The sequence below is a fragment of the Arachis duranensis genome, chromosome 9, assembly GCF_000817695.3.
Source record: "Arachis duranensis cultivar V14167 chromosome 9, aradu.V14167.gnm2.J7QH, whole genome shotgun sequence".
In the NCBI taxonomy this organism is placed as follows: domain Eukaryota; kingdom Viridiplantae; phylum Streptophyta; class Magnoliopsida; order Fabales; family Fabaceae; genus Arachis; species Arachis duranensis.
Genome location: NC_029780.3, coordinates 110,069,934 through 110,095,601, shown reverse-complemented (window position 1 = coordinate 110,095,601; position 25,668 = coordinate 110,069,934). Strand labels below are relative to the sequence as shown.

The 25,668-nt window shown below is 33.6% G+C and overlaps 1 protein-coding gene across 2 annotated transcripts; it reads left to right on the top strand.

The window, feature by feature from the left end:
• The first annotated feature begins 13,905 nt into the window (after positions 1-13,905).
• LOC107467046 (protein tesmin/TSO1-like CXC 2) lies at positions 13,906-18,538 on the top strand. 2 transcript variants are annotated; one of them, XM_016086062.3, is made up of 10 exons: positions 13,906-14,089; positions 14,875-15,035; positions 15,174-15,855; positions 16,355-16,785; positions 16,891-16,965; positions 17,165-17,345; positions 17,431-17,526; positions 17,602-17,668; positions 17,779-17,926; positions 18,006-18,538. In XM_016086062.3, the coding sequence occupies exons 1-10, from the start codon at positions 14,033-14,035 to the stop codon at positions 18,349-18,351; spliced, it is 2,244 nt and encodes a 747-aa protein (XP_015941548.1). In that variant the 5' UTR covers positions 13,906-14,032; the 3' UTR covers positions 18,352-18,538. The 2 variants fall into 2 exon arrangements, with proteins under 2 accessions (XP_015941548.1, XP_015941546.1); XM_016086060.3 differs by having other exon boundaries at positions 17,431-17,668.
• Positions 18,539-25,668: the final 7,130 nt, after the last annotated feature.

Sequence of the window (25,668 nt, the reverse complement as noted above, 5' to 3'; positions counted from 1 at the left end):
AAATTAAAAATACAAAATAGAAATGCAAATTAGGTATATAAGAAGTAAAGTACCCTCTCATTCAACCACTTTGTTTAAAATGTCAAAAATTATAAAAACTAATAAAATAATTAATTTTTTTAATAATCACAAACAATGATAATTGTTTTTGACAAAATAATTTTTAAAATTTAAAATAACTATAATAGACATAAATATAAGAAGAATTTTGATCGTGAATGAAATTCGATATCAATAATTATTTAAGAGTAAATTTGAATATTTATTAATATATGGTGAGTTTGAAAAATTCAAAATGATGATGATCAAACATTATTAAATAATAAAATTAATAATTTAATTTTGATTCATATATGATAATTAATTAATTTTGTTGTGCATGTATGATTTGGGCCGAAAGAAAAGAAAATTGGCAAGCCCAAATGTGTTATTTGTAGCTCAACCTTGGAACAAAATTATATTAATTATTTTGGCTGAAGCAATATGTAGTAATTTGGGCTAGAAAACCAAAATTAAAAGCCCAACAAAGAGCTTGGTCCGAAACTAAAGAAGATAGGGGCATAATGCATTTCTTTAACTTGATAAAATCAATTCTTTTACATATGTTGCAAGCTTCCAACGGAATTCATTTCTAATGGAATTCAAATTTCATTAAAGTGAAGTTAATACATGCATTGGAAATATGAGAGAGAGTTGGTCTTTGATTTGATGGATATCATTAAGCTACACGTTAGTGGAAAATCAATTTACCTTTATTCTCTTTCTTTGCTTCATTAATTATTGTTCACAATTTATCTTTCCTCTCTCTCATCTCTTTCTTCTCTATTCGGTCATTACCCAGCAAACCATGGAAGCCATGACTAGACACCGAAGAAAGAAAGATACATTCTACAAGACCATCAAAAATGATGGCAAGAAAAAACAAACAAAAAGTATGCTGTGGCTAAGATTCTCATTCAATTGTGGTAAGATTTGATGATGAGATCTTCGCTTCTCTATACCAAAAATGGTTGAAGAAGATTTCGGCCAGCAAGGAGAAGATCTTTGGAGGGATGGCTTGTTTCTGATCTTGCTCAACCACCACAGGAGGTAGCTACAGTGGCTACGTGATGGAAGAGGCAAAGATAGGAGCAGATGAAACTATCATCATCATGAAGCATCAAGGGCCATAAGTTCATCTTGGAGAGCAAGAAAAGATGAAGGGCTCGGATTGATGAAGATTGGTGACCAAGGAAGGACTAGAGGTAATTGCATGTTGGGTTTTACATGGGTTATCTCTTCTCTCTCTCTGGCCGAACCTGTTCTGTTTTGAAGAAGAAGGAGATTAGCTTGGTTTGTTTGATTTCAACCTTGAAGGCTTCTCCCTATAAGTAAGGGTGAATAATCAGCATTTGATTTAAGGAGAAAGGGTGAGAGTGCAAGGCACAGAGTTCTCAGAACTACCTGAGCTAACATATGTTCTTCTCCTTTAATGTATTTTATTTTATATTTTTTGTTTAATTGTCATGTCTTGAGTCTCATGAAAAAAGGCAAACAGTGAGGTTTGTAAGAAAAAGTCATAGAGCGAAAAAAAGGTAGAGAGTGTAAAATTAAAAGAAAAAGTCATAGATGTCCTTAGAGTTCCTTTTGTACATCTGTGTTGTGTTTCATGATTTTGTAGGAATCCCCTTATAAGTTGGGTTAGCACTTTACAGTTGAAGTTTGGCTGTGACCAAGTCAAGTTCAGTTTTGGGTTTAGATTCTTGTCCCGGATAGGAAGGGTAATTCCTAGGGAGAATTGGTGTCTGTAATCAAGAAGATTATAGTGAAATTCCATCATTGCTGTGATGGAGATTGGATGTAGGCTGAACCAGGATATATCTGGGTGTTATTTTCCTTCTCTTCTACTCTATTTCTGTTTCTACTGCAGATGAGATAAAACTGAAAAATATCTCGTGCCAAGTGACGAGACAAAAAGAAAAAGTCTCGTGACTAGGGACGAGACAAAAATCTCCCGAAATTGTTTCAAGGACAAACAAGTGTTCTAAAGTGAAAAGGGACTAAGATTCAATCTCCTTTTTCTTAGCCACTGAAACCATCAATATATAAAGTTATATTATATTTTTAATTTAAAAAATATATATCTCTTTTAAGTGTTATGAAAAAACGCACCTAATTTTATAAACTATGTAATTGAACTTTTATTTACCAAATATAAATACAAAATAAAATATTTGTACTTAAAAAAAATTACAATACTTCTCCAAATATTTTTGTCCAATGGGATAATTTTTTTTTGTCGATTCCAATGGGGTATGTTAGAAGTTTACAACAGCCCTAATTATTTTCTATCTTCAATATTTTTGGTCTGGATTATGGGCTATTCTATATGGACGGAGCCTCTATGTATTAAAACACAATTTTTTTTTTTTGGACATGGCCATGGGCCAGAAGAACAAACCTGGCCTAGACCCAGAACCCGAACTCTCTAACCCAGAAAACCAACCCGAACCCGGTCATCTCACCCACTCCCCGGCCCGACCAAACCCAGAACCCTAAGCAACCTCACGCTCTTCTTCTTCCTTCCGATGAGTGCGACTTCGCTTCTCCAACGTCACAGCGCCTCCTTGTGAAAACTACGGTGCTGCTGCGGGCCGTCCAGAGTTATATCTCCAGCTTCGATTCTCTCGCCAATCATTGTGTGTGTCCCATCTTCATCCGGCGCGAGTTCTCCTCCTCGCTGAAGCTCCCCCTGCTGCCGTTGAGCACGTCCTAAGTTTGCTGAATTCTCAACCACGTTGTGACCATTGCTGCACTTGTGCTGAGAGAGCATCTGCCCAGTATGAAATGAGTATTCGTTCCCTTTGTTGCGGCTATTTGTGTTATTGAACGTGTCTCTGCTGGTGGGTTTCGTTTGCCGAGTTGAAACCGGGTTATGAAGTCGCGGATTCCCTTGAGTTGCATGGTTGTTCCAGGTTTCCCTTTCCACCCGCCCAGGTAATCCTTCGTCTCTTTGATTTCCTTGAGGGTTGGTTGAACTTGAAACTTGATTGTCTTGAATTCGATTGCGTTGATTGTTCTGAAGAATTGCGAATCCTGCCTCTGTTCTGATAATATTCATGATTTGTATAGGCGGATTGAATGTCCATTGCCTCTGTAGCTGATTTACTGCTGCCATCGCTGCCAGTTGGTGAACTAAAGTGTTGCCTTCTCGTGGAGTCCAAGTAGCTCCCACATCCGGCGCCTCTTCCAGCAGTTGCAGAATGTCCCTGATAATTGCGTCCGCTTCAGCTAATGGCGATCTTGTCTTGATCGCTTGAACCAAAGGTAAACAATCTGATTCAATTATGCAGTTCCTTATATGTAAATTTTTTGTGAGAATAAGAGCTTCTCTGTATGCTTGTGCTTCTGCTGCTAAAGCTGATATTGATTTGAATTTTGATGAAGCTCCGGTTATGATTTTGCCTTTCCAGTCCCTGAACACTGCTGCTGTTGTTGCGATTCCTGTCTCCCTTTGAAAAGCCGCGTCTATGTTTACTTTTATCTTGTTGCGGGGTGGAGGCCTCCAGGTAATCCTCCGCTTCTCTCCATTCCTATCTGCCATAGCTTTAATGTCTTTGTTGAGATCTTTTGTTGCATTATGATATTCTGTTGCAATCTGTTCTGAATGAATTATTGTATTTTGTGGATTGAGTTTCTTTTGCTGGAATATGTACTGGTTCCTAGCTTTCCAAATGCACCAACAAACACATCCTAATTTGCACAAAATTTTGTCTTGTTCATCTCCTGCCAGTTTCTTAATTTTGTCAGTTGTGTTTATCAACCATTTTTCAAAAGGTTTGACCTCATAAGCCGTAGGCACGATTTGAATACTGGATCCAAACTATACCGCTGTCGTCCACGGGCATAATAGCAACACATGTTCTATTGTCTCATCTTGTTCATGACATATGCTGCATTTGGGAGTGAGAGTAATTTTGCGTTGATATAAGCTCGCGTTCACTGGCAGAATTCCATGAGCTGCTTTCCAAAGAAACATTTTAACCTTCTTCGGTACCGGTAATCTCCAAATCCTCTCCCATATCTCCTTCGAATTCTGACTTGTTGAAGCTTTGCCTAGTGTTGTGACTTCTATTGTATCCTTCTCCTCCTTCGCTGCCTGATATCCTGATTTGACTGAATATTCTCCGTCATTCCTATACGGCCAAACCAAATGATCCTTCTTGTTGATCAAGCTAATGGGCGTTCTTGTTATCAGCTCAATCTCATTTCCATGAAAAATTTCTCGAATTTTGTCTAAATCCCAACCCTCGCCCTCTCTTATTAGCTCGCTCACTTTTCTATGTTGAATTTCTCCGACTCTCCTCAACTTGTCTATTCCTACCACCCAATTATCTTTCCAGATATCTATCCCTGCTCCATTTCCTACACTCCACCTTCCTTTCCTTCTGAGAAAATCTCTACCCTCTAACATACTCCTCCAAATCCATGATGCACTGCCTCCTCTTTCCGCTTCCCATAGGCTACAATTTGGATAGTATATGGCCTTTAGAATCCGAGCCCATATTGCATCTTCCTCCTTTACCAGTCTCCAAGCTTGCTTAGCCAAGAGTGCTATGTTTTGGCATTCAAAATCTTTAAATCCTAAGCCTCCGTTTAATTTGCTCCTAGTCATATTTGTCCAGCTCTTCCAGTGAATGCTTCTTTCCTTATCGTTCTTAGTCCACCAGAATTTTGCAATTATTGATCCCATTTTCCTGCAAAAAGATTTTGGAAATTTGATGATGTTCATGGCATAGACCGGAATCGCTTGTATAACTGCCTTTATCAGAACCTCCTTTCCCGCTTGATTTAAGAGTTTCTCCTTCCATCCTTGCATTTTATCTAGTATTTTTTCTTGAATCCACTCTAGTGCTTTGTTCTTGGATCTCCCCCATGTGGCTGGTAATCCTAGGTATTTTCCTGGCTCTTCCCATGACGCTATTCCGGTGATTTCTTCAATATTAACTCTCCTCTGAATCGATACTTGGCTTCCAAAGATCAGTCCAGATTTTTCTATATTTATTCTCTGTCCTGATGCCTCTGTGTATTTGTTTATGATCTGAATTAATTGATAAATCTCCTCTTCTTGTGCACCTGCAAAAATGATACAATCATCAGCGAATAGCAAATGGGTTAAAACTGGTGCAGTGGGAGCTAATTTTATTCCTGAAATCAGGTTATCCTTCAATGCCCTTTCCATGAGAATAGTAAGACTTTCCGCTGCTAAGATAAAGAGATATGGCGATAGCGGATCTCCCTGTCTAAGTCCCCTTTGAGGGTGGATCTTGGCCGATAATTTTCCATTAATTTTAAATCTATAAGTGGCACTCTTAACACAACTCATCATCAGCTTCACCCATTCTGTACTGAAGCCAAACTTTTCCATGACCTTTTGCAAAAAATTCCATTCCAATCTGTCATAAGCCTTATTCATATCCAATTTGATGGCTATATCATTATTTCCGTGATTTCCTTTTCTGTTTAATTTGTGAAACACTTCCTGCACTACTACTATATTGTCCTGTATGAGCCTTCCTTTTATGAAAGCGCTCTGAACCGGAGATATGATAGTATCAAGCACTTTCCTCAATCTTCCAACTAATACCCTTGTTACAATCTTGTATATGAAGTTACAGCAGCTGATGGGTCTGAGTTGATTCAGACTCTCCGGTTGCCTCACTTTCGGAATTAAAACCACAGTTGTTTCTCCTAACTCCTCTGGTAAGCTGCCTTCTTGAAAAATATGCCTCACCACGCCACACACTTCTTTATTCAGAATATCCCAATGCTGTTGGTAGAACAGTCCATTTAACCCATCAGGACCCGGGGCTTTTAAGCTTCCCATGCTAAAGACTGCTTCCTTGATTTCCTCATCTGTGATCTTTGCCATTAGGTTATCATTCATCTTACCCGTGACCCTCATAGGTATATGTTTTAAGCATTCTTCCATGTTCCTATCCCCTTCCGGGGTGAATAGTTTGGCAAAATGTGTTTCTACTAGTCTCATAATTTCTGCTTCTCCCTGTATCCAATGTCCAGCCTCATCTTTTAGTTTATCAATTCTGTTCCGCATTCTTCTCTGTATGGTTGTTGCATGAAAAAAAGCTGTGTTTTTGTCTCCCCATTTGAGCCATTTCAACCTTGATCTTTGCCCCCAGTATTTTTCTTCTTGCCTCCAAAGATCATTTATCTGGTTCTTCAAGTCTTTCTCTCTTTTTTGATCCCTGTCCGTCATATCACCTTTTTGTATCTGAAGTAACTCGTTCTTCTTTTTTTCTATTTCTTTGTCTGCTCTTTTGAACTTTCTTTTGCTCCACTCCGTCAATTCCCTTATGCATCTACCCCTCTTTTTGATGAATTGATTCCAGCAGTTTCTATTTCCATCATCCTGCTGCCAGCTCCTCCTAATAACCTCTTCACATTCCTCATGCTCAGTCCAAAAGGCCTCATACCTGAATTCTTTTTTAATCCTAATTTTCGGCTGTGTTTCCAAAATTAAGGAACAATGATCCGAACTTATGGCCGGAGCAGCTTTTAGAACAACATTCTGATGTAGACTAAGCCATTTCCAATTCACTAATACCCTATCTAACCTTTCCCTAGTGACAAAGTTATTTCTTGGGTTGCTGTACCATGTGAACCTACTTCCTTTAAGATCAATATCTATTAAACCATTATCATCTACAAATTTTCTGAAGGTATCCAAATAAATCTTTGGTTGAGGATGAAGGCCTACCTTTTCATCTTGACTTAGGATATCATTGAAATCTCCCAAAACAGCTTGAGGTTCTTCATTGTTTCTATTACTTACCGTGAGCTCCTGCCAGAGTTTCCTTCGCTTTTGAAAAATTGGGTTGCCATACACAAAAATACCCTGCCATTTCATAACATTATTGATATTAATACTTGCTTTAATATAATTATCACACCACTCATAAACATCAATATTTATATTGGATTTCCAAAGCAAACATAGCTCACCGGACAAGCCCCGGGGTTCTACACAAAAAAACTTGTCAAAATTCAACATTCTTCTTATCCTACTCATTCTTTCTTGACTGGCCCTGGTTTCCATTAAAAACACTATAAGCGGCTTTACTTTTTTACAAAGGTTATACAACTCAGAAATTGTCGGGACAGCCGCTATTCCCCGACAATTCCAACTGATGATACTCATGGCTGAGGGTGGGGCTTGATAAGGCCCGCCTCCTCAGCCATTTGCATTTCAGTAATCTGACCAGTGACAAACCTAGCTAACTGATACTCCCCTGAACCATTGGAATTGTTGTTGTTCTTTGTTTTCTTGGGCTCTCTATCCTCTTGTTCCTCTTGTCTCTCTCTGTAAGTTAGCATTGGAATTTGTTTGGTTTCTCGTTTTCTCTTCAGATTCAGATTCAGTTCCAATTTCTTTGCAAGTCGCATCTCCCAATCTGTCTGTGCTTCCGCTTCCTTTTCTTCATCTTCATCACTTGCTAACTCAACATAATAGATGTTATCCCCTGGCTTTGTTTTTTGGTACTCTCCTTGATGTTCTGTCATTTGATCTTCTTTGGATAGTCTTCCATTAGCATTCTCCTCTATTTCCCCCTTCAGAAGTTGTTGTTTCTCTTTTTCCTCTGTTCTGGCTACACACTCCTGTTTATCCAGCCTCCTTGCTAACATAAGCCTTTTTAATTCTTGGCCTATAGTTTCCTTTCCTTTTTTTCCTGGGCCCATTCTCCAATCATCTATTTTATAGCTGTTCACTTCTTCTCTTTCCATTGCATACTTATTCAGCCCACTTTTTCCCGCAATCCTTACTTGCTGGTGTGAAGCCCCTGTATTAGGCCCAATATCCCTTGCTTGACCAATTCCATCTGATTCTTTTTCCTGATTCCTCCTTTCTTGCATCTGGGCCTTTTTGAAATTGGCCCATTCATTCTTCCTCTCTCTTATCTCTTCAATCAGATTGCTAATTTTATAGGCTGCTTGTAGGTCATGATGCGTATCCCCCTCTTCCTGAAAATCAGGGATTCTTGGTACTTCTTCTACCTGCTCCTCTGCATCTGCCATCTCTTCTTCTCTCTTCATTTGGTTTTTCCAAACACTTTCCTCCCGGATTTTCTGCTGCGAAACTCTTTCTGACCTCATCCTACTCTCTTCAGAGCTTCGTTCATCGCTACTCTCTCTCTCCGGGTTCCTTTGTTCACGCGCCTGCATCTCCCCATCCTGATTCCGTCCTCCTTGGTTTGGGGTACCTCCTCCCATGGTTGATCCTGTTCGGCCCTGACTTGCTCCCAGTCCCGGTGCATATTTCTTCTTTGTAGGATCCCAGCATGCCATGGCTGTTGGATTCTTGCATGACTTCTTCTCATGCCCTAGTATGCCACAGTTGAAGCAGTAGCTGTCCGGCAGTCTCTCATACTTGAAAAAAATCCACAGTGGAGGCAGACTCTCTCTATCTAACCAGAATCCTGTAGGTAATGCCTTTGTGATGTCGATGCTCACCCTAATTCTCAGATATGGCTTTTTGAGGACTCCTTCTGTCTTTGGTTCTTCAGCTTCGACTAAGACTCCTAACATTTCTCCGATAAGCCTAGCAGTTTCTTTCTCCATGAATTCAAGTGGTATGCCATGAACTTGAATCCAGAATTTCATAAAGTCATTGTCAACTTCAAAAACAGACTCGCCCTCCCTCCACAACCTGAGATTAATCATATTACCTTTGACATTCCAAGGTCCATTCTGAATGATCTGCAACCCCTTCTTCCTGTCTTTAAAGCTGAAAAGTATCTTCTTTCTTCCAATATCTGTAACTGCCACTCCTTGAGGGTTTCCCCACATTCCCAGTAAGGCATTTTTGCAAGTTTTGAAATTTATCTCCTTGTCACTTATTAGCTTTCCCACCACGTTTAAGCAATCTTTCTTATATCCCATTTCTCCCGGCTTGTTGAGCTTTATGACTTTTCCTTCGATGTTGTTCATGTTGAAAGTTGATGTAGAGAAAGTTATGTGTTCCAGGTTTAGAGTTTAATGTGGGAAATGTAATATGTTTCAGGTTTCAGTGGTTTGACGGTTCAAGAAAGATGAGGATTATGTAGAAATGTGGATTTGATTGTCGAAACAAGGTTGAGAATAAACTCCCTTAAATTTGGAGAAGAACCCAAAGTTTTTTAAAGACTCTTCTTTTGAGAGAAACTGAGCTCCCTGAACAGAGCTTCCTCAAGTTAATTCGTATTAAAACACAATTTTAAATGTTTGTTTTTGTCATGACCATGGGCCAGAGAACTTTGGGCAATTCTAAAATGAGCATTCCTAAAGCCCAAGTGCTAGTTCTTCTAAATCCAAGCTTTGGTCCATTTGTGACAATAAAAGAAGGCCTAGATCCATTATAACTAGAACAAAATTGTATACAGGAATTTATGGAAATTCTTACTAACAATTCTTTTTTAATCTGCAAATTAGGTATATTGAAACAATTTATTAAAGCTGCGTTTGGGTTATTGAATATTACTTCAACACTCAAATCTTGTTACTTGTGCATGACAAACATTGTAAAGTTAGGGTAGGAATAATTTACAAATCTTGATAAAAGAGGAGGGAAAATTAAAAATAAAAATAAAAGCAAACGTATTGAAGCATGTACCGACAATGATAAATTATAGGAAGATAGTATTTTGTTTCGTAGCTATTACGAAATGAATTGGCCCGAAATGTTCCTTAGGATATCAAATTAAAGCACAAAATATAACTTTCTGTAAACGAAGATTGCAGGGATTAAAATAGTGGTACTTAGGACATGAAGACATACTTGTTTAAATCCAGTGGAAGAAACTTGAATTCAGATGAAGACAGATTATCTTGGAAAGTTCATTAGCAACGTGGCATATATGGAGATAATAAAGTGATTCTATTAATTTATGGTTCACACATACCACAGCCCCTTAATTAGATACTTGTTACAAATATTACATTTCAACCTCATACATAATATAGTACACTAGTTTCAACAAACAAAGTAAAGTACTAAAAGAGAAAGTGAATAGAAGACTTTGGTTTCATAAGTAAAAACCTACATTTTTCAGTCAAATGTTTTTGTTATATTGTCGATGAGGTTTGTGAGTCTTATTACCATTTTTACATAGTAGCACTTTATAATTTAGTGAAGAGTCATGTCCAGTTAATTTTACATAAAATTAATAGTTAAAAAATATAAAATGATAATTTAGTTAAATTTATTATTAAATTATTTAACGATTTTTAACTATCAACTTCACAGGATTTGAATTTGAATTTGAGAGGCTAATATTCCAATACAAGTAAATGAACAATTTCTATTATGCGTATCTTTGTGAGAAAAAATCCATGTAAGAAACTTCATGAAAAAATATGTATGATGCAAGACAAAACAAAGAAGCCTCCAAATTAAACCAGCTTGCATTATCCATTCATGTATATATGATAATTGACAAGCTTCTAAATTTCTCAATGCAATAATCGTAATAATGGTTAATATATACAACTACATGCATCATGTCGCAAAATTAAAGCATGACGCTCCTTACCAACCTCTTCTTGATCTTTGATCATCATGTATACATTTATTTTTTTAAGGATTATTGTGTCCTTTCTATTGTTGATATCCATAACAAACAGCATCCAAGAATTAATTAAGAAATTATATACAGTGATGAAGCAAGTCACCCCCGGCCCCTTAATTACTTGGTCTCTTTATTATAATATATAGTCAACTGCGTTAAATTTTGTCAATCCGGAATTTCTGACACTTGCTCTCCTCGGTGCCTCAAAATAAGAAATTAAATTAGTGATGGAAGTTCAATTACTTTAAATTTATTTATTCATGGTCTTATATTATTAGGAATGTATTTAGATGGAGCCAGCTCTGTGGCACGTGACTGACAAATAAAAATAAACATGTTAGGGAAATAGAAGACACCATGATGAACTTCCCTTCCCAGGGAATGTGGGTAGGACTTGGACTTTGGATTTTGGAGCATGGAAAGGAAAAATAAACTAGGATGGGAGTAGTTATAATCTTGACCGTCCATTATTTTCATGTAATATTGTATTTATTAATGTGGGTAGGGATAATAATAAGTCACGCGATTCGGCATGTACCTTTTAATGAATTTACAATTACATACACACTAAGGGACCACCTGCCCTAGTTAAAGGTCCGGGACCCTTTCATTTGTTTGGTGCCCTAACTTTGGAAATGACGGAATCCTTGGTTTTGGGGTTAGGGGCACGTACACATCATCAATATCAACATCGTTTTATTTACCTCTATTCTTTTGGTTTGAGTATATTGTTGTTATTCTTGTTCACCATGGAGTTAGAAATTTTACCTTTAATAATAATGTAAAACTATATATTATATTATGATATAACGTCTTGACTCTTGAGTGTGAGTGGGTCCTTCTTCATACCAAATTATTAGAAGTTTTTCAAATTCGCGGAGCGCCAAAGACCGGAAACTAAAAAGGCTTAGTCATCCCAAAACTTTAATGGCGTGCCTTTCGCTTTTTTGTTAACACAAATAAAGGAGCAAATCCAATAAATAATTTTATTGAATTATCACCGTTTCATAAAAAAAATGTTTTGAACGAATTATTTTGGTTTTTATTTTATTTTATTTTATTTTATTTATTATAATACACATAAAAAAAAAGTAAGATCTCAGTTGAAATCGGATCGAAGGATTTGGAGTAAGGAATTCGAACAGTTCGATTAGAGAATATCTACCAAAAATAATATTTTTTAATAAAATTCAGAGAGTCCGTTTTGATTAAAAAAAAAAACAAAACAAAAAGCCTAATCAGAGAGTTCGTTTTGATTTTAGATAAAAAAAAGCCTAATGAGATGATCCGATTAATTACTCTAAGTTCACATTTTTCATCTTTCACAATTTGGACCATCCGATTTGGTTATTCAATTTTTTTTTTTCACAAAATTCGGATGGTCCAATCTTTTCTACCAGTAATATCCCCATAATCCATATCAACGCATAAGACACATATGATTGGTATATCTAAATTAATGAGCCCAAAATATGCATTGTGCATATATATGGTGATCTTTATTATTCTAAAATCTAATTAAACAAATTAAGTAGAAACGTGTATGTGAAGTAATAATGTATATGTAATTAAATGTTATTCATTATATCATCACGAATTGCATGGGTATGGATTCTGAATCACTAGCTATACAGTAATATAGTATGACATAAATAACATTTGTCACATGCCTCTTCAAATTTATTTTGGTTTGTTGAAAAAGGCAAGAATCATTATATTGAGGACCAACCATATTAATGAATGTTATCAATCTTTGGGATGCTCTAGTAACTTGATGCTTAAAAATCTTTCTCTCAGCTCGCTAGAGTATCAAATAATTATTGGATGCTCTATGCTAATCAACAAGTAAATGAACAAATAAAAACGTGCCCATAACATGGAAAGTATACACACCAAGCACGCAAGGAATAAAAATTAAAAGTAAATAACCACTAAAAAAAAAGAAATCCAGAAAGAGGAGTTCTTAATTTTTATATTTAAAATTAAAATGTGAAAAGAAGTAAACTGCACCGCAAAGGCTGAGAATATTCTCAACTGATGCGTTATTATTATAGTATTATTATTTTCTAAGAATGTATGATTTTTGCTATCAACATTTTTGACATATCTAAAAATATTTACATAAAAATCTTGATATAAAAAAAAATTAAAATGTTAACACATTTTATATTAAATCATTTAATCAAATATATAAGTTATTTAATAATTTTAGGTACCATCTTTGTGTCTTAGTGGTCACTGTATCTAATTTGCTTTGAAGTTGGGGTCCAATTAATGTTAAGAAATGTCACAAATCATAAGAAGGGAGATGCTACAATACACCAGTATTAGTTTTTTTTTTTAAACCAAAGATAAGGAGATTTGAACCCGCAACTTCTTATATGAGTATGAGAAGATTATGTCATTTAAATTATAATTTATTGATATATACTAATATTAGTTAATAGTTATAAGAGTTGAATTTTGATATCCTAAACATGTAAATAGTCTTATATGATTATTTAATTAAATATATTATAAGAATTATTTTATATAGTCAATATATGAAAATAAAAATTCATAGTTATAAATTATAATTGGGTGTGGATATGCAAAAAATATAATTAAGAGTAAATATTTATTTTTAGTGTCTACATAATTTTTTATTAGTCACTTTGATTCTCAATAAATTTTTATTTTTTAGAAGTTTGAGAATTATTTTTATCGGATAAATTAGTCTCTAAGTTGCTTTAAATTAATTGTTCCATATATGTGTTGATTGTTGAACAAATATTTTCATAATAAATTTTAGTATAAGACAATTAGATTTTTAAAGAATATATTTTAATACAAATTAATTCTCCTTTACAATAACCCAAGGATTAACCGGTTGGACAGGGGTAATTCTTGAGCACTTTTTGAGAATAAAAATGGATTGAGAATCAAAATGTTCCATCTAAAATTCTTTAGGTATTAATTTGGATATTTATTCTATAATTAATGATATTAAATTTGTGATTTGTAACAACTACAATAATAAGGAATTAATCCAGAATCAATAATTGAGGATTAGTGTTTAGTAGATTTTTAACATTGATCCCCAATAAAAAAGGAAAGATACTAGACTAGTAAGTAAGTAGTAACCTAAATCCGTAATAGTAGTAGGATTAGTTAATCAAAGAAGGTGGACCACAAAGAAAACAAGCAGTAAAAACAAAGAAAGAAAGTGGCAAAAGGGAAAAGGAAAAGAAAAAGCACAGCTGTGAAGAGGAGTCATTGTTTTTATTACTTATTATTTTATTATTTATTATGAACGATAACAAATCCCGCCTTACCCTCTTCACTTGAATTCTCATTCATCTTCTTCTTCTTCTTCTTCTTCTTCTCTCCGAAAATGGAGTGACCGAGTGAGAGCATTGTTGTAATGCTCTTTCCTCTATCACTCTCTGCAAATGGACACTCCCGACAGGGCCACCACCACCAACAACCTCAATCCCCCCAAATTTGAGGTTCTTCTTCTTCTTCTTGTTCTTCCTCCTCTGTCTCTGTCTCTGCATGTGCTTTTTCTTTTTGTAAAAAAATTATTTTGGAAGCTCCATCTTTTCTTTTTCGAAACTCTGGTGAGGTCTTTCTTGACCAGCTTCAGTTATGAAGATCTATTCACGGCAACTACAGTGGCATCCCTTCCTTGTTATGAGCTTCAGTGTTGCAGATCTCTCTGCTTCTTCCTTGGTTCTCGTGTTTTCTACACTGTTCTACGCTTCCTACCCCCCGCTCCTCCTTTTTGGCAATTTGCAATCATTGGAGTTTGACTTTTTCACTCCCACAGCTACAATTTCAATTGGATTTGTAAAACAACAAAACCAGTTTAATTTTTCCCAGTAGCAAGTCAAATTAATTTTCCAAATTTTCAAACTTGTGAAGTAAAGTATATTCTGGTCTAAATTTTTAGTCTTTATTTATTTAGAAAATCTTCGCAGCTTTGAAATTAATAATTCAACATCATTTTGTGTCCTTGAAAGAGTTAATAATTTTGGCCTTCATTTCTGCCATCATGCATTCCATGTGTTTACATAGTTACACTTATATCTTAATTATGATATGATTTGCACTTGTGCATTTCCTGTGAGATCCGGTATTTTAAGTAATTATTTATTATTGAGAAAAGAAAATGAAATGATTAATCTACATGGTTTTGCCATGCAACACGAGATGAACTTACTTGTTGCTTGTGTACAAGAAATTTTCCTTTAATTCATCAGTTTAATCATATATGTGTGCTTACTATGTGCAGGATTCACCGGTATTTAACTTTCTCAATAGTCTATCTCCTATAAAGCCAGTTAAATCTGTTCACATTACCCAGACCTTCAGTTCAATTAGCTTTTCATCCCCTCCATCGGTTTTCACATCACCCCATGTCAACTCTAACAAGGAATCCAGATTCCTGAGGAGGTAATTGTAGCTTATGTTTTCTTATCATTTCTTTTTCCTGCTTTCTTTTTATTTTTCTTGATAATTGCATGTTAAATTTGTCTATACAGATGTTTTACTAGCCCTGTTGTTTTACAGTTCTCTATTATTTGTTTGTAGGCATAACCTTTTAGACACATCAAAGCCAAAGGTTACATCTGAGGATGAAAATCAAACTGGTTCAGCTGAACAGGCTCTTACAGATTCAACTCATGCACATAATAACTCAAGGGAGTTAGAGAAAAATGCTGATAAAGGAACTTCCATAGGGGATGCCTCAATTGAGCCAGCCAGTGAACAAGCAAAGTTCTCAATCGAGCTGCCACAGACCTTAAAATATGAGTCTGGTAGCCCTGGATATGATCCTATACTTTGTGGTGATGAGGCTAATACACTTCTGTCATTGCCTTCTTCTGAGGCAGCACAAGATGTTGCCTGCAGTCATGAATCCTCTAAAAAGAATTTGGTGGAGGGTGAACTGCATCTCCACGGAATATGTCAGACTGAGCCGAAAATTGATGGCACCGAGTGTGATTGGGATAATTTAATTAATAATGCATCTGATATGTTAATTTTTAGTTCGCCAAATGTCTCAGAAGCTTTTAAGGATCTAATGAATAAACAATTGGACCCTTCCGGACGTATAATGCAAATTGTCAATCAAGTTGCTTCTGGATCAGGACATGAAAATGAAGATCATCCTCCCAAACCAGGACTAGCTTCAGACACACAATACACACAGGAAAATATTGCTAATGTTGCTTTGGTGGCTAGCAATCCATGTGAGAAAATGGATGATGAGGTAGGAAAAACCGTATCCATTTGATTTATGGTAAATTATGTGTGAGTGAAGACACTACTTTCATGCACATAGGTGTAGTTTTCGATGATGAGTTGATCTGAATGGCATGATTTATTGTTTATTGTTCATGCATGCTCGTTTGCTATCATTTTGCCTAATAATGCTTCTAACTAATCCCTGTGTTGTTTATCTATAATAGGGTTCTTCACCATATGTATATGATTTTACCATGTTTGTGTGTGTGCATTCATGTTATTAAATCATATTTGCATTCATTTCTACATTTTGATAGGTTAACAATTACAGTTAAAATGGTTGTTTGTTATGTTTTTTGTTTATATTGAAATTGTATCCACAATAAGGAGAATGTATCACCTTGGTTCGCTGTCTCTTTTGTGGTTTATAAATATCTGTTGAGTTAGAATATTTTCTTTTTACTTGTTATGTAAATATGTTGAACAAAGCAATCGTTCCAAAAGTTCCCTGTGTTTGTGTTCAGCATGTTTATGTTATACACCGTGGTATACGGAGGCGCTGTCTAGACTTTGAGATGGCCAGCGTTCGCAGAAATAACTCAGACGGCAATTCAAATGCAAGTTCCAATGCAACAAAGTCTGATGAGAGGAATACTGGTGGTGATTCAAGGAGGTGCTTTTTGCCGGGAATTGGTTTACACTTGAATGCGCTTGCAACTTTGAAGGAGCACCGTGGCATGAAAAATGAAAAGTCTTCTTCTGGAAGACAGCTTAACATTCCCAGCTCCACTTCTTCCTTGTTACCGCAAGAACATCATCTGTTATTGCTACCTGCATCCTCTGAAAGAGATATGGAGCTGCCAGAGAATGAGGTTCAGCCTGTCGACGATTGTAGTCAGTCATTATCTCTCATGGCCGGTGAAGAATTCAATCAGAATAGCCCCAAAAAGAAAAGGTGGAGTTGCTGATTACCTAATCTTCTGCCATATAATCTTCATATCTCCTTTATATTTTAGTTTCCTTGAATCATAAAGTCTGAGGCCAAAAGCTGGATTTGCAGGCGGAAGGTGGAAACAGCTGGAGAAAGTGAGTCTTGCAAACGGTGTAATTGTAAGAAATCAAAATGTTTGAAGCTGTAAGTTCAAGTACATGCTCCTATAATCTCTTTGGGTTGCAGCAAAGATATTTTACATGCTGTGACGAGCATTTAAGTTAAAATTTAAAACTACTTCTGCCTAGTAAATTGATATTGGTTATCTATGTTTTGCGTGTTATTTATTATTCTTATTACCCTTCTTAGTTCTTTCTTAAAATTCTCCTCACTCGTTGCTCAGTTATTGCGAGTGCTTTGCTGCTGGAGTCTACTGTATAGAACCTTGCTCTTGTCAAGACTGCTTCAATAAACCTGTTCATGAAGATACTGTTCTTCAAACTCGCAAGCAGATTGAGTCACGTAACCCGCTTGCATTTGCTCCCAAAGTCATCAGGAGTTCTGATTCTGTTTCTGAAATTGCGGTCAGCAAAACTAAAATAAGATTATTTTATCATTATTCAAATTTTCGCCCCATTTTACCCATATTAAATATATCCTTTTTTGCAGGATGATCCAAACAAAACTCCAGCTTCGGCACGACACAAAAGAGGATGTAATTGCAAGAAATCAAGCTGCCTAAAGAAATATTGTGAATGTTATCAGGTATTTTCCGTTTCTATATCATTTGTGCCTTCTATTTCAGTTATAATACGAGTTAAATGTTGGTTTCTTTCAAAGGGTGGTGTTGGTTGCTCCATTAGCTGTAGATGTGAAGGCTGCAAGAACGCATTCGGTAGAAAGGATGGTAAGTCTTCTGTTAGGTTGCAAATGATTGGGGTAACATGTTAGTCAATATCATCAACTTGCTGTTTCAATGTCTGACCTGCATAGATATCAATTCCTTCCTATATTCAGGTTCTGCAGGAATAGATGCTGAGGCAGAAGAAGAGACAGAAGCATCGGAAAAGGGCGAGGTGGAAAAGGCTTTGCAGAAAACTGAAATTCAGAATATTGAAGAAAATCAGAATTCTGCTCTTCAAGCAACACCATTACGGCTTTCCAGGTTTGATATGCTCTGTCTGTCAGCTGTGATGATAAAAATTAATTTCCATTATTGATCTTAATTCATTATAATGTGACAGACCATTGCTTCCATTGCCCTTTTCATCGAAGGGAAAGCCGCCTAGATCTTTTATTGCTACGATCTCTGGTTCTGCATTGATTGCCAGCCAAAAGCTTGGTAAACCAAATATTCTTCGGCCTCAAGTTAAGTTAGAAAAGCCTCATCAAACTGTAGCAGATGATGAAATGATGGACATTATCCAAGGTGATAGCTCTCCTATCGCTTGCATAAAAACCTCTTCTCCCAATGGCAAAAGGATTTCCTCTCCTAATTGTGAACTTGGATCATCTCCAACTCGCAGAGGTGGCAGGAAGTTGATATTACACTCCATCCCTTCGTTTCCTTCCCTCACCCATCACCATTAGAATGTGAATCTTGTCTCTTGCTGTGTTAGAATCTTGTCTCTTGCGGTTGAAGCTACGCTTAGGCCTATGTACATTGTTGAGCTTCCTTTTACTCTCGTAATAATATGTACCGTCGAGTCCATAATGTACAACTAAGTTCATTTGTATTAGATTTAATTTTAATTCATGTTAGAGCTTGATTGTCCAATATTCTATTTTTCCCTTGATCATTAACTGCTAAGTTCTTGGTCATCTCCGACAAAACCTTTTTCTAAAGCTGTTATATTCTTCCCTCAAAGTAGAAGCAGCACCAAATTAAATTATGCTCCCAATAGCTTACATACCTTTCGCTTGCAAATCTATGCATGTGTAATGTTTGGTTGGAGACTCTAGAATTTATCAGCATACAGACAAGCAATAAAACAGACAAGAAATAAATAACCAAAAAATATGTCTTCTTTTCGTATGTTATCTCTGGTATTGTCATCCATGACTAGTGGAATCAAACACTACTTCAATTCTTATAGGCTTTTTGAGTGATTTATCAATAATTCTGGTGACGTCTGCCATGAATTTCATTTCTTTTCAGCTAAATATTTCAAATATTAGAAAGGAAGCTAATCAATCATTCTTATGCACTTTTTTCTCATTAAAATTGTTATCCAACTCTACTTTATTGTTCTTGAAAAGGTTCAAAGTAGATCGAAATCAAAGGTCCAAACACACCACACTTGCCAAGTAATCTGAATATGAGTCTTTGAAGTTGAAAACAAGTACTTGTTTTTTGAAACCTATGAGAGATCAGTTATTAGTTGAGTTGCTGATAATAGAGATGATTAAATCAATAAATTAAATAGTCAAAGAATATAGTGTTGTAGAAATGAACGATGCTGTTGGGCTCTTGGCAAAGAACTTAACTCTTGGCTGATGAATTGTCCCATCACAATTGGAGGTGGTAGGTGTTGGTCCGAACTTTGTAGTTCCAAGTTTGTGAAGGATATCATTTAATCCATGTTGCATATTTATTCCCCAACACCTAATGATAGTAATTGGTTAATCCATTAACTTCGTAGATTTATTAGTAATTGGTTGATTATGTGTAGTTGTTCCTTAAAGTAACCGCTACTTGCTCTTAATTACCTGTGTCATCAAATCTTTTCATTCCCTAGACAAATCAACAACTTAAGAAAGCACCTTGGAGTCAGCAAAAAATGAATGACAAATTAGCATATTTGATAGTACCATGACATCTTGACATTGAAGAATCCTCATCAAGAAGTACTTTTTTTTGTTTTTTTTTTTTGGGGGTGAGTAAAGACTAAAGTGGGCCTAAGCCCGAAATTAGTATATTCAAAAGGCTGTGTCTGCCGACTTGATAGTGAAAAAGTCAAAAGATCCACGTTTTCAGGTACTTGTAACTCTCATATGCATAATCTAATCTTTGATGGTTGATGAATTGAACACTGAGCAGACAGATAGGCAGCACACACAATCTTTTATGGAGAAACTTGGCTACATAATGAAAACTACGGAGGTGACTCGTGGTAATCATTTGAAAGGTTTTTATGGTCCTGCTTCTAGACTTCTACTTTCTTTCAATGGCTCCTTAATCCGAAACCAATTTTTTTATTTTCTTTTTACAATAATATTATGTATATATAAAAAATATTTCAATTACTAAAATCAATTATTATATATAAAATACAATATTGTTTGTACATTGAGTCGGCCACTACGTATTTATATATAAATAAATACGTAATTTAATTTATTTTAATGTATATTTTATTTTGATAGTTAATTTTAACATTTATCTAATATAAAAATATATATTTAAAATTTCATACAATTTATTATATTATTATAAATAAATTTAATATATAAATATATAATAACTAATTTTGTAACTGATTTTTAGTTACATGAAGTGTTTTGTTCTTTTTTATATTGTTTAGTTGAGTTGATGATACATACTTCATAAATGCACGGAGAAATGTCCTTTCTCCCCCTTACTATGCATGGATAAATATCTATGTATGTTTAGACTTTCGAGTCAATATTGGTAAATTAAAGAAATAAAATATTGTAGTGAGCTTAGTTACAGTGTATCTGATAGATATCGATAGACAGAAAACTCCAATGAAAATTAATTTATCACAATAGTACTATACTCACGTACATTCTTATAATTTATATTGTATAGGTGAAAACTCAGGTCGATTTCACGTGAAGTCGATAATTGAGAGCTATTAGATGAAAATTTAGTCAAATCAGTCAAATTATTTAACGATTTTCAGTTATTAACTTCACGTAAAATCGACTCACCTGAGTTTCCACCGTATATTAATCCTTAAATAACTAATTACGATATTAGATATTAGTTCGTATATCTTTTGCATGAGATCTTAAGATCAAAACATAATCTCTATAGAATATTATTTGAATGTCTTTCTTGATAAGCAAGCTGTACTCTTTTATAGACAAACATTATTTGAATCACTTTCTTACACACTTGAATATAAATATTTTCTTTCTTTTTTTAAACTTCTTATTACTCCTGTTCATTTTTAAAACTAAAAAGTAGTAAGCTATGATGAAACATTGTGTGTGTATGTTGGTGCACGTGAGAGGTCATGGGAACTGAAAAAAGGTAATTAATAATTCAAATATTGAGTTCCCTTTTTGTTCTTAATTCCTGGCTTTACAGTTTATAATAGCGTAATGGGAAATGTTACCATCATTCTCCCAAACATGAACCTTTTTGCTCATCAATAGAAGAAATAGATTTATTTCTGATCTTATACTTATAACATAGCAACTTTTCAGAGATGGGCACACTTAACTTCAAGTTCAACTAGAAAACGAAAAACCAATCTGATAATTCAAAAAAAAAAAAGAATATGGGACCATATAGCGTGACCTTACCATAAAGGCTTTGTGTGTGTGTGGTTGGTGGGGGTTGTGCTGCTAGCTAAGGAATTCAAGTGACAAATAACAAGAGAATCTAAATTATATATGTGTGTAAGGGACTAAGTGGTGTGTGTAGAAGTTTATAGATAAGTCACATTCATCTTTTCTACGGAGCCAATAATGTTGGAGAGAGGGAGGAAGATCACATCATGTGGTGGGTCGGTGATATGGCAAGTGTTGTCTTAAAAGAATGGTACCTTTGTTTGGGAGTAACATCAACATTCACAAAACAAGAAATTAGAAGTTTACAATTCACAACTACTTGCTCCTCATTTAATTGTATATAGTCTATGTACTCTCTTGTTCCTTCTTCAAAGCTCAATAGCTATGGAGAATAATGAAATATATACACATGCATTTGTATACTACTAATCATACTCACATATAAAAAATTCTTAATTACTTTCTCTATAAATTATAATTCTTCTATTGATTTCTAGTCGAATAACAAGTTATTAATGAACATTCATAATAAAGTCATTTTAGTGTATGTAAATAATTGAAAAAAGTAAATTATTTTAATTATTTATTTGAGAGTATCTAATTAAGAATAACAGCTCACATATAGTTGCAAATGAAAAAACATTGGTTAAAAATTTATTAATTTTATTAATAATATATACTATTTTTAGGATTTAATTTTGATATATTGTTAGTGTAAAATGTTTTACATAATCATATATAATTATAGTTTTTTTTTATAAGAAAAAGGTTATTTTTACCATGTACTTGTAAAACAATTAAATTCTTATTTTTAAACTCAAAAATATTATTGGGCAACTTTAATTTAAATAGCAAAAATAACAAAAGTGTGATTGTCACACATTTTGTAAGACGTGAAGTTTATTTATGTATATAAGCAACTGAATTAAAGGAAAAATAAGAGGGATAACATTTCTTTTTCCCTTATTATGTTCAATGAGCCGGTGGAAACCCTTATTAATTAAGTTTAGTGAACAAGTTCGAGAACTAATTGTTTTTCAACTAATAAAATTGGTTTTCAAGCTTTTTCAACAAGAAAAATAAGAGAATGCTATATATTCATCATGTATTGAAATATTTTTTTTCAAAAAGAAGTGTGTTTCGAATCCATCGCATTAAAACAAATAAGAAAGTTTTACTTTTTTCCTTTGCGAAATGTTAAAATATTACTCCTCTTCTTTTTATTTATAAAATGTATATTTCTTTCTTTTATAATTTTTAAAAAATCTTATCTTTAATCTATTTTAAATTTTTTTTGTGTTAACTTTATCTATTTTCAAGAAAAATAAATTATTTTTTTTAAAAATACCTTTTAACAAAAATTTTATTTTTTTATCATTAAATTTTGCTTAGCAAAATACTCTTTAATAAATTATTTTCTTATTAACTAAATTATATTTTTACCAAAATATTTTTTTTAAAAATTAATAATTAAATTTTTTTATATATTATTTTAATATTAAATAAAAAACCTTACTATTGTTAATATATATAACAATTAATATATATTTATATTGAAAAATAATCTTACTAAGATTTTTTATTTAATTTTAAAATAATATATATTGATATCAAAAAATTAATAGTAAAATATAAAAAATTGTTAACGAAAATTTTGGTAAAATTATAATTTAATAATTAAAAATTATTGAAGGATATCTTAGAATTAAATTTTTTTAAAAATAATTTGGTAAAAATACAATTTAATCAATAAAAAAATTTATTAAAGAGTATTTTGGTAAGAAAAATTTTATGATAAAAAATAAAAATTTTACTAAAAAATATTTTTATAAAAAATAATTTATTTTTTTTAAAAAAATAGATAAAGTTAACATTAATTAACACAAAATTTAAAATAAATTATAAAATAAGTTTTTAAAAATTATAAAATATATATATATTTTATAAATAAAAAAAGAGAATATCATTTTAGTATATAATAGAAGAGAAAAATAGTATTTTCTCAACAAATAATTAATAGAGTTAATAACAATGGCAACACATTTGAAAAAAAAAAAGGAAAAAAAAAAGAATGAATAGGCAATTTGGCACATGATGAATGGCCCCCACTTTTTTACGTGGGTAGGAAAATGCATGGTCAAGATACCCTTAATTAGGTCATGTGCATGTGCCCATCATTGAATCGAAGGAAGGAGGAAATGCATGCCCACCCTAAGTTATTTGGTTTTTAACAGCTAATGACATGCCCAATATTTGACTTTTTTTTTTCAAAAAATATATATAAGTATTTTTTAATTTTTTAGAAGCTTAATTTTGATACACTAATAAAGAAAATTTTATATAGTTATATAATTATATTCGTATTATTTGATAATTATTCACGTAATCAATATAAAATATAATTATTTTTAGGATTAAGTACGATTTCGGTCCCTAACGTAGAGATCGAAAATTTATTTTGTTTTCAATTTTTTTTTCGCTACAAAATGATCTCCAATTTGTTTAAAAATTGTTCTTCGAACGAAAATACCCTTCTCCTTCTTCCCCAAAATCAACCAGAAGCAAAATCACCACCACCTCTTTTACTCCCACAAAATACCAATAATCATATTCAAAATTATTCAAATACAAAAACTAACAACTTCAAATTCAATAACAAAATAAACACACAACAACAATCAAATAAAAAAATAAAAGATGCAGAAGAAGAATATTCCAGATGCAGAAGAAGCAGATGCAGATACAGAAGAAAAAGCAAATCCAAATGCAGATACAGAAGCATAAGCAGAAGCAGAAACAGAAATTGACAGTAATAGCGAATCAGTGGCGGAGAGGGAGGAAGAGCAGAAACGGCGAGTGACGCATGAGTGGCGGCGACGGCGTTGAACGCGGTTTCTCCTTCCAATCCCTTCCGATCTCACTCTTCTCCCTTAGCTTTTTCCTTTCTTGCTGTCTGTTTCTTTTTTCGATCACAGGCGGCGGTGCAGCGGGCGGTGGTCCCTTCCCCCGGATTCTCTTTCTTCCTCTCCTCTCACCTCCATTTTCTTTCTCCCTCGGCCCCTTTTTTTTATAATTTGTTTAATGAGGGATAATTTGATAATAAAAATAAAAAATGGTAAAAAGAACAATTTTAAAATAAATTGAAATTTTTGGAATTATTTGGTAGCAAAAAAAAGTCGGAGATGAAATAAATTTTCAGTCTCTACAGTAGGTACCAAAATCGTATTTAACTCTTATTTTTATTAATGTAACGTTATATAATAAGATGCACACGACAATATATTAAAATTAAATTCATAGTTTCAGACCAATTTTGGTATACATATATATAAATTCGGTTCTAATAATATGTGAAAAATCATCATGTCTTATTATACAGATCGTAGTGAGTAGTGACTTGTATGTAAGAATTATGTGAATGTGACATTTTATCTCTAGAACAGCAAAATTCAACAAGACAGAAGTTGGAAATAAAAATATTCAATTCAAAATTATTTGGTACCTCTATTTGATCAATTTCATGTTTACCGGTATACGGGAATGTTATTTACCATAGAGTCCATGTTAAGAAATTATTTGCAATATTCTTTTTGGAATTTTAACCAAGGGGTTATTTGCAAATTCAAATTGAGCTATTCAATGCGTAGGTCATGTTTTGAAAAAATCTTAGCAACTATACATATAATAGACACACACATGTATCTCTTTCAGTAATAAGCTCTGTAATACTACATATTTTCTCGGTCATTTTCATTATGAAAGTGACATTAGGCTTGAATGATGAAAAGGAATAGAGATAAATAAAACAACATACCTTTTTAATTAAATTACAAAAATGATATTTGATTTGATATGTATGCTTTTCTTTATCCCCACAATACCCCAATTCCTCCACGTTGTCGGTTTTTATAAATGGAAAAGAAAAATATAGGGCATCATGGGAAAAAAAAAAAAAGGTTTCTACATTCAACATATATAATTATATAAAAAGTATTAATAATAAAATTCATATATATTATATTTAATAAGTGTTCTTAATACCTTTTAGCAAAATCTCCATACTTATATTAGGTAATCAACTTAAACAATATTACTAGTTTACTACTATAAAATTATAAGGAAAAAAAAAGATAAATCAATATAGATTTGGTCAAAGGCTTGTAAAAATGTAAACTTATTATGACAACGAGTAAAAAAAAAAATAAAAGTTTCAAACCCGTTGAAAATAAATCACAAAATTAGGAACCTCAATTAAACGTTGTGAAACCACGGGTGGAGCCGTTAGTTTGCAAATTACAATGAAGATAAGAAGAAGAAGAAACAGTGAAACACACGAGGGTTGAAAAAGTAAAGTAATAGCTGCAAGATGGAAAAATCAGCCAAGGGTATATTGGTATTTTCAGCAGCACAATTAAACTAATTAAG

What these genes read in the sequence shown, in the direction of transcription:
- LOC107467046 (XM_016086060.3), top strand. Translation starts at nt 14,033, where the DNA reads ATGGACACTCCCGACAGGGCCACCACCACCAACAACCTCAATCCCCCC. An exon ending in ATTCTGTTTCTGAAATTGCG is followed by an intron (nt 17,346 to 17,430) that starts GTCAGCAAAACT and finishes CCTTTTTTGCAG; the next exon opens with GATGATCCAAACAAAACTCC. An exon ending in CGCATTCGGTAGAAAGGATG is followed by an intron (nt 17,669 to 17,778) that starts GTAAGTCTTCTG and finishes TCCTATATTCAG; the next exon opens with GTTCTGCAGGAATAGATGCT.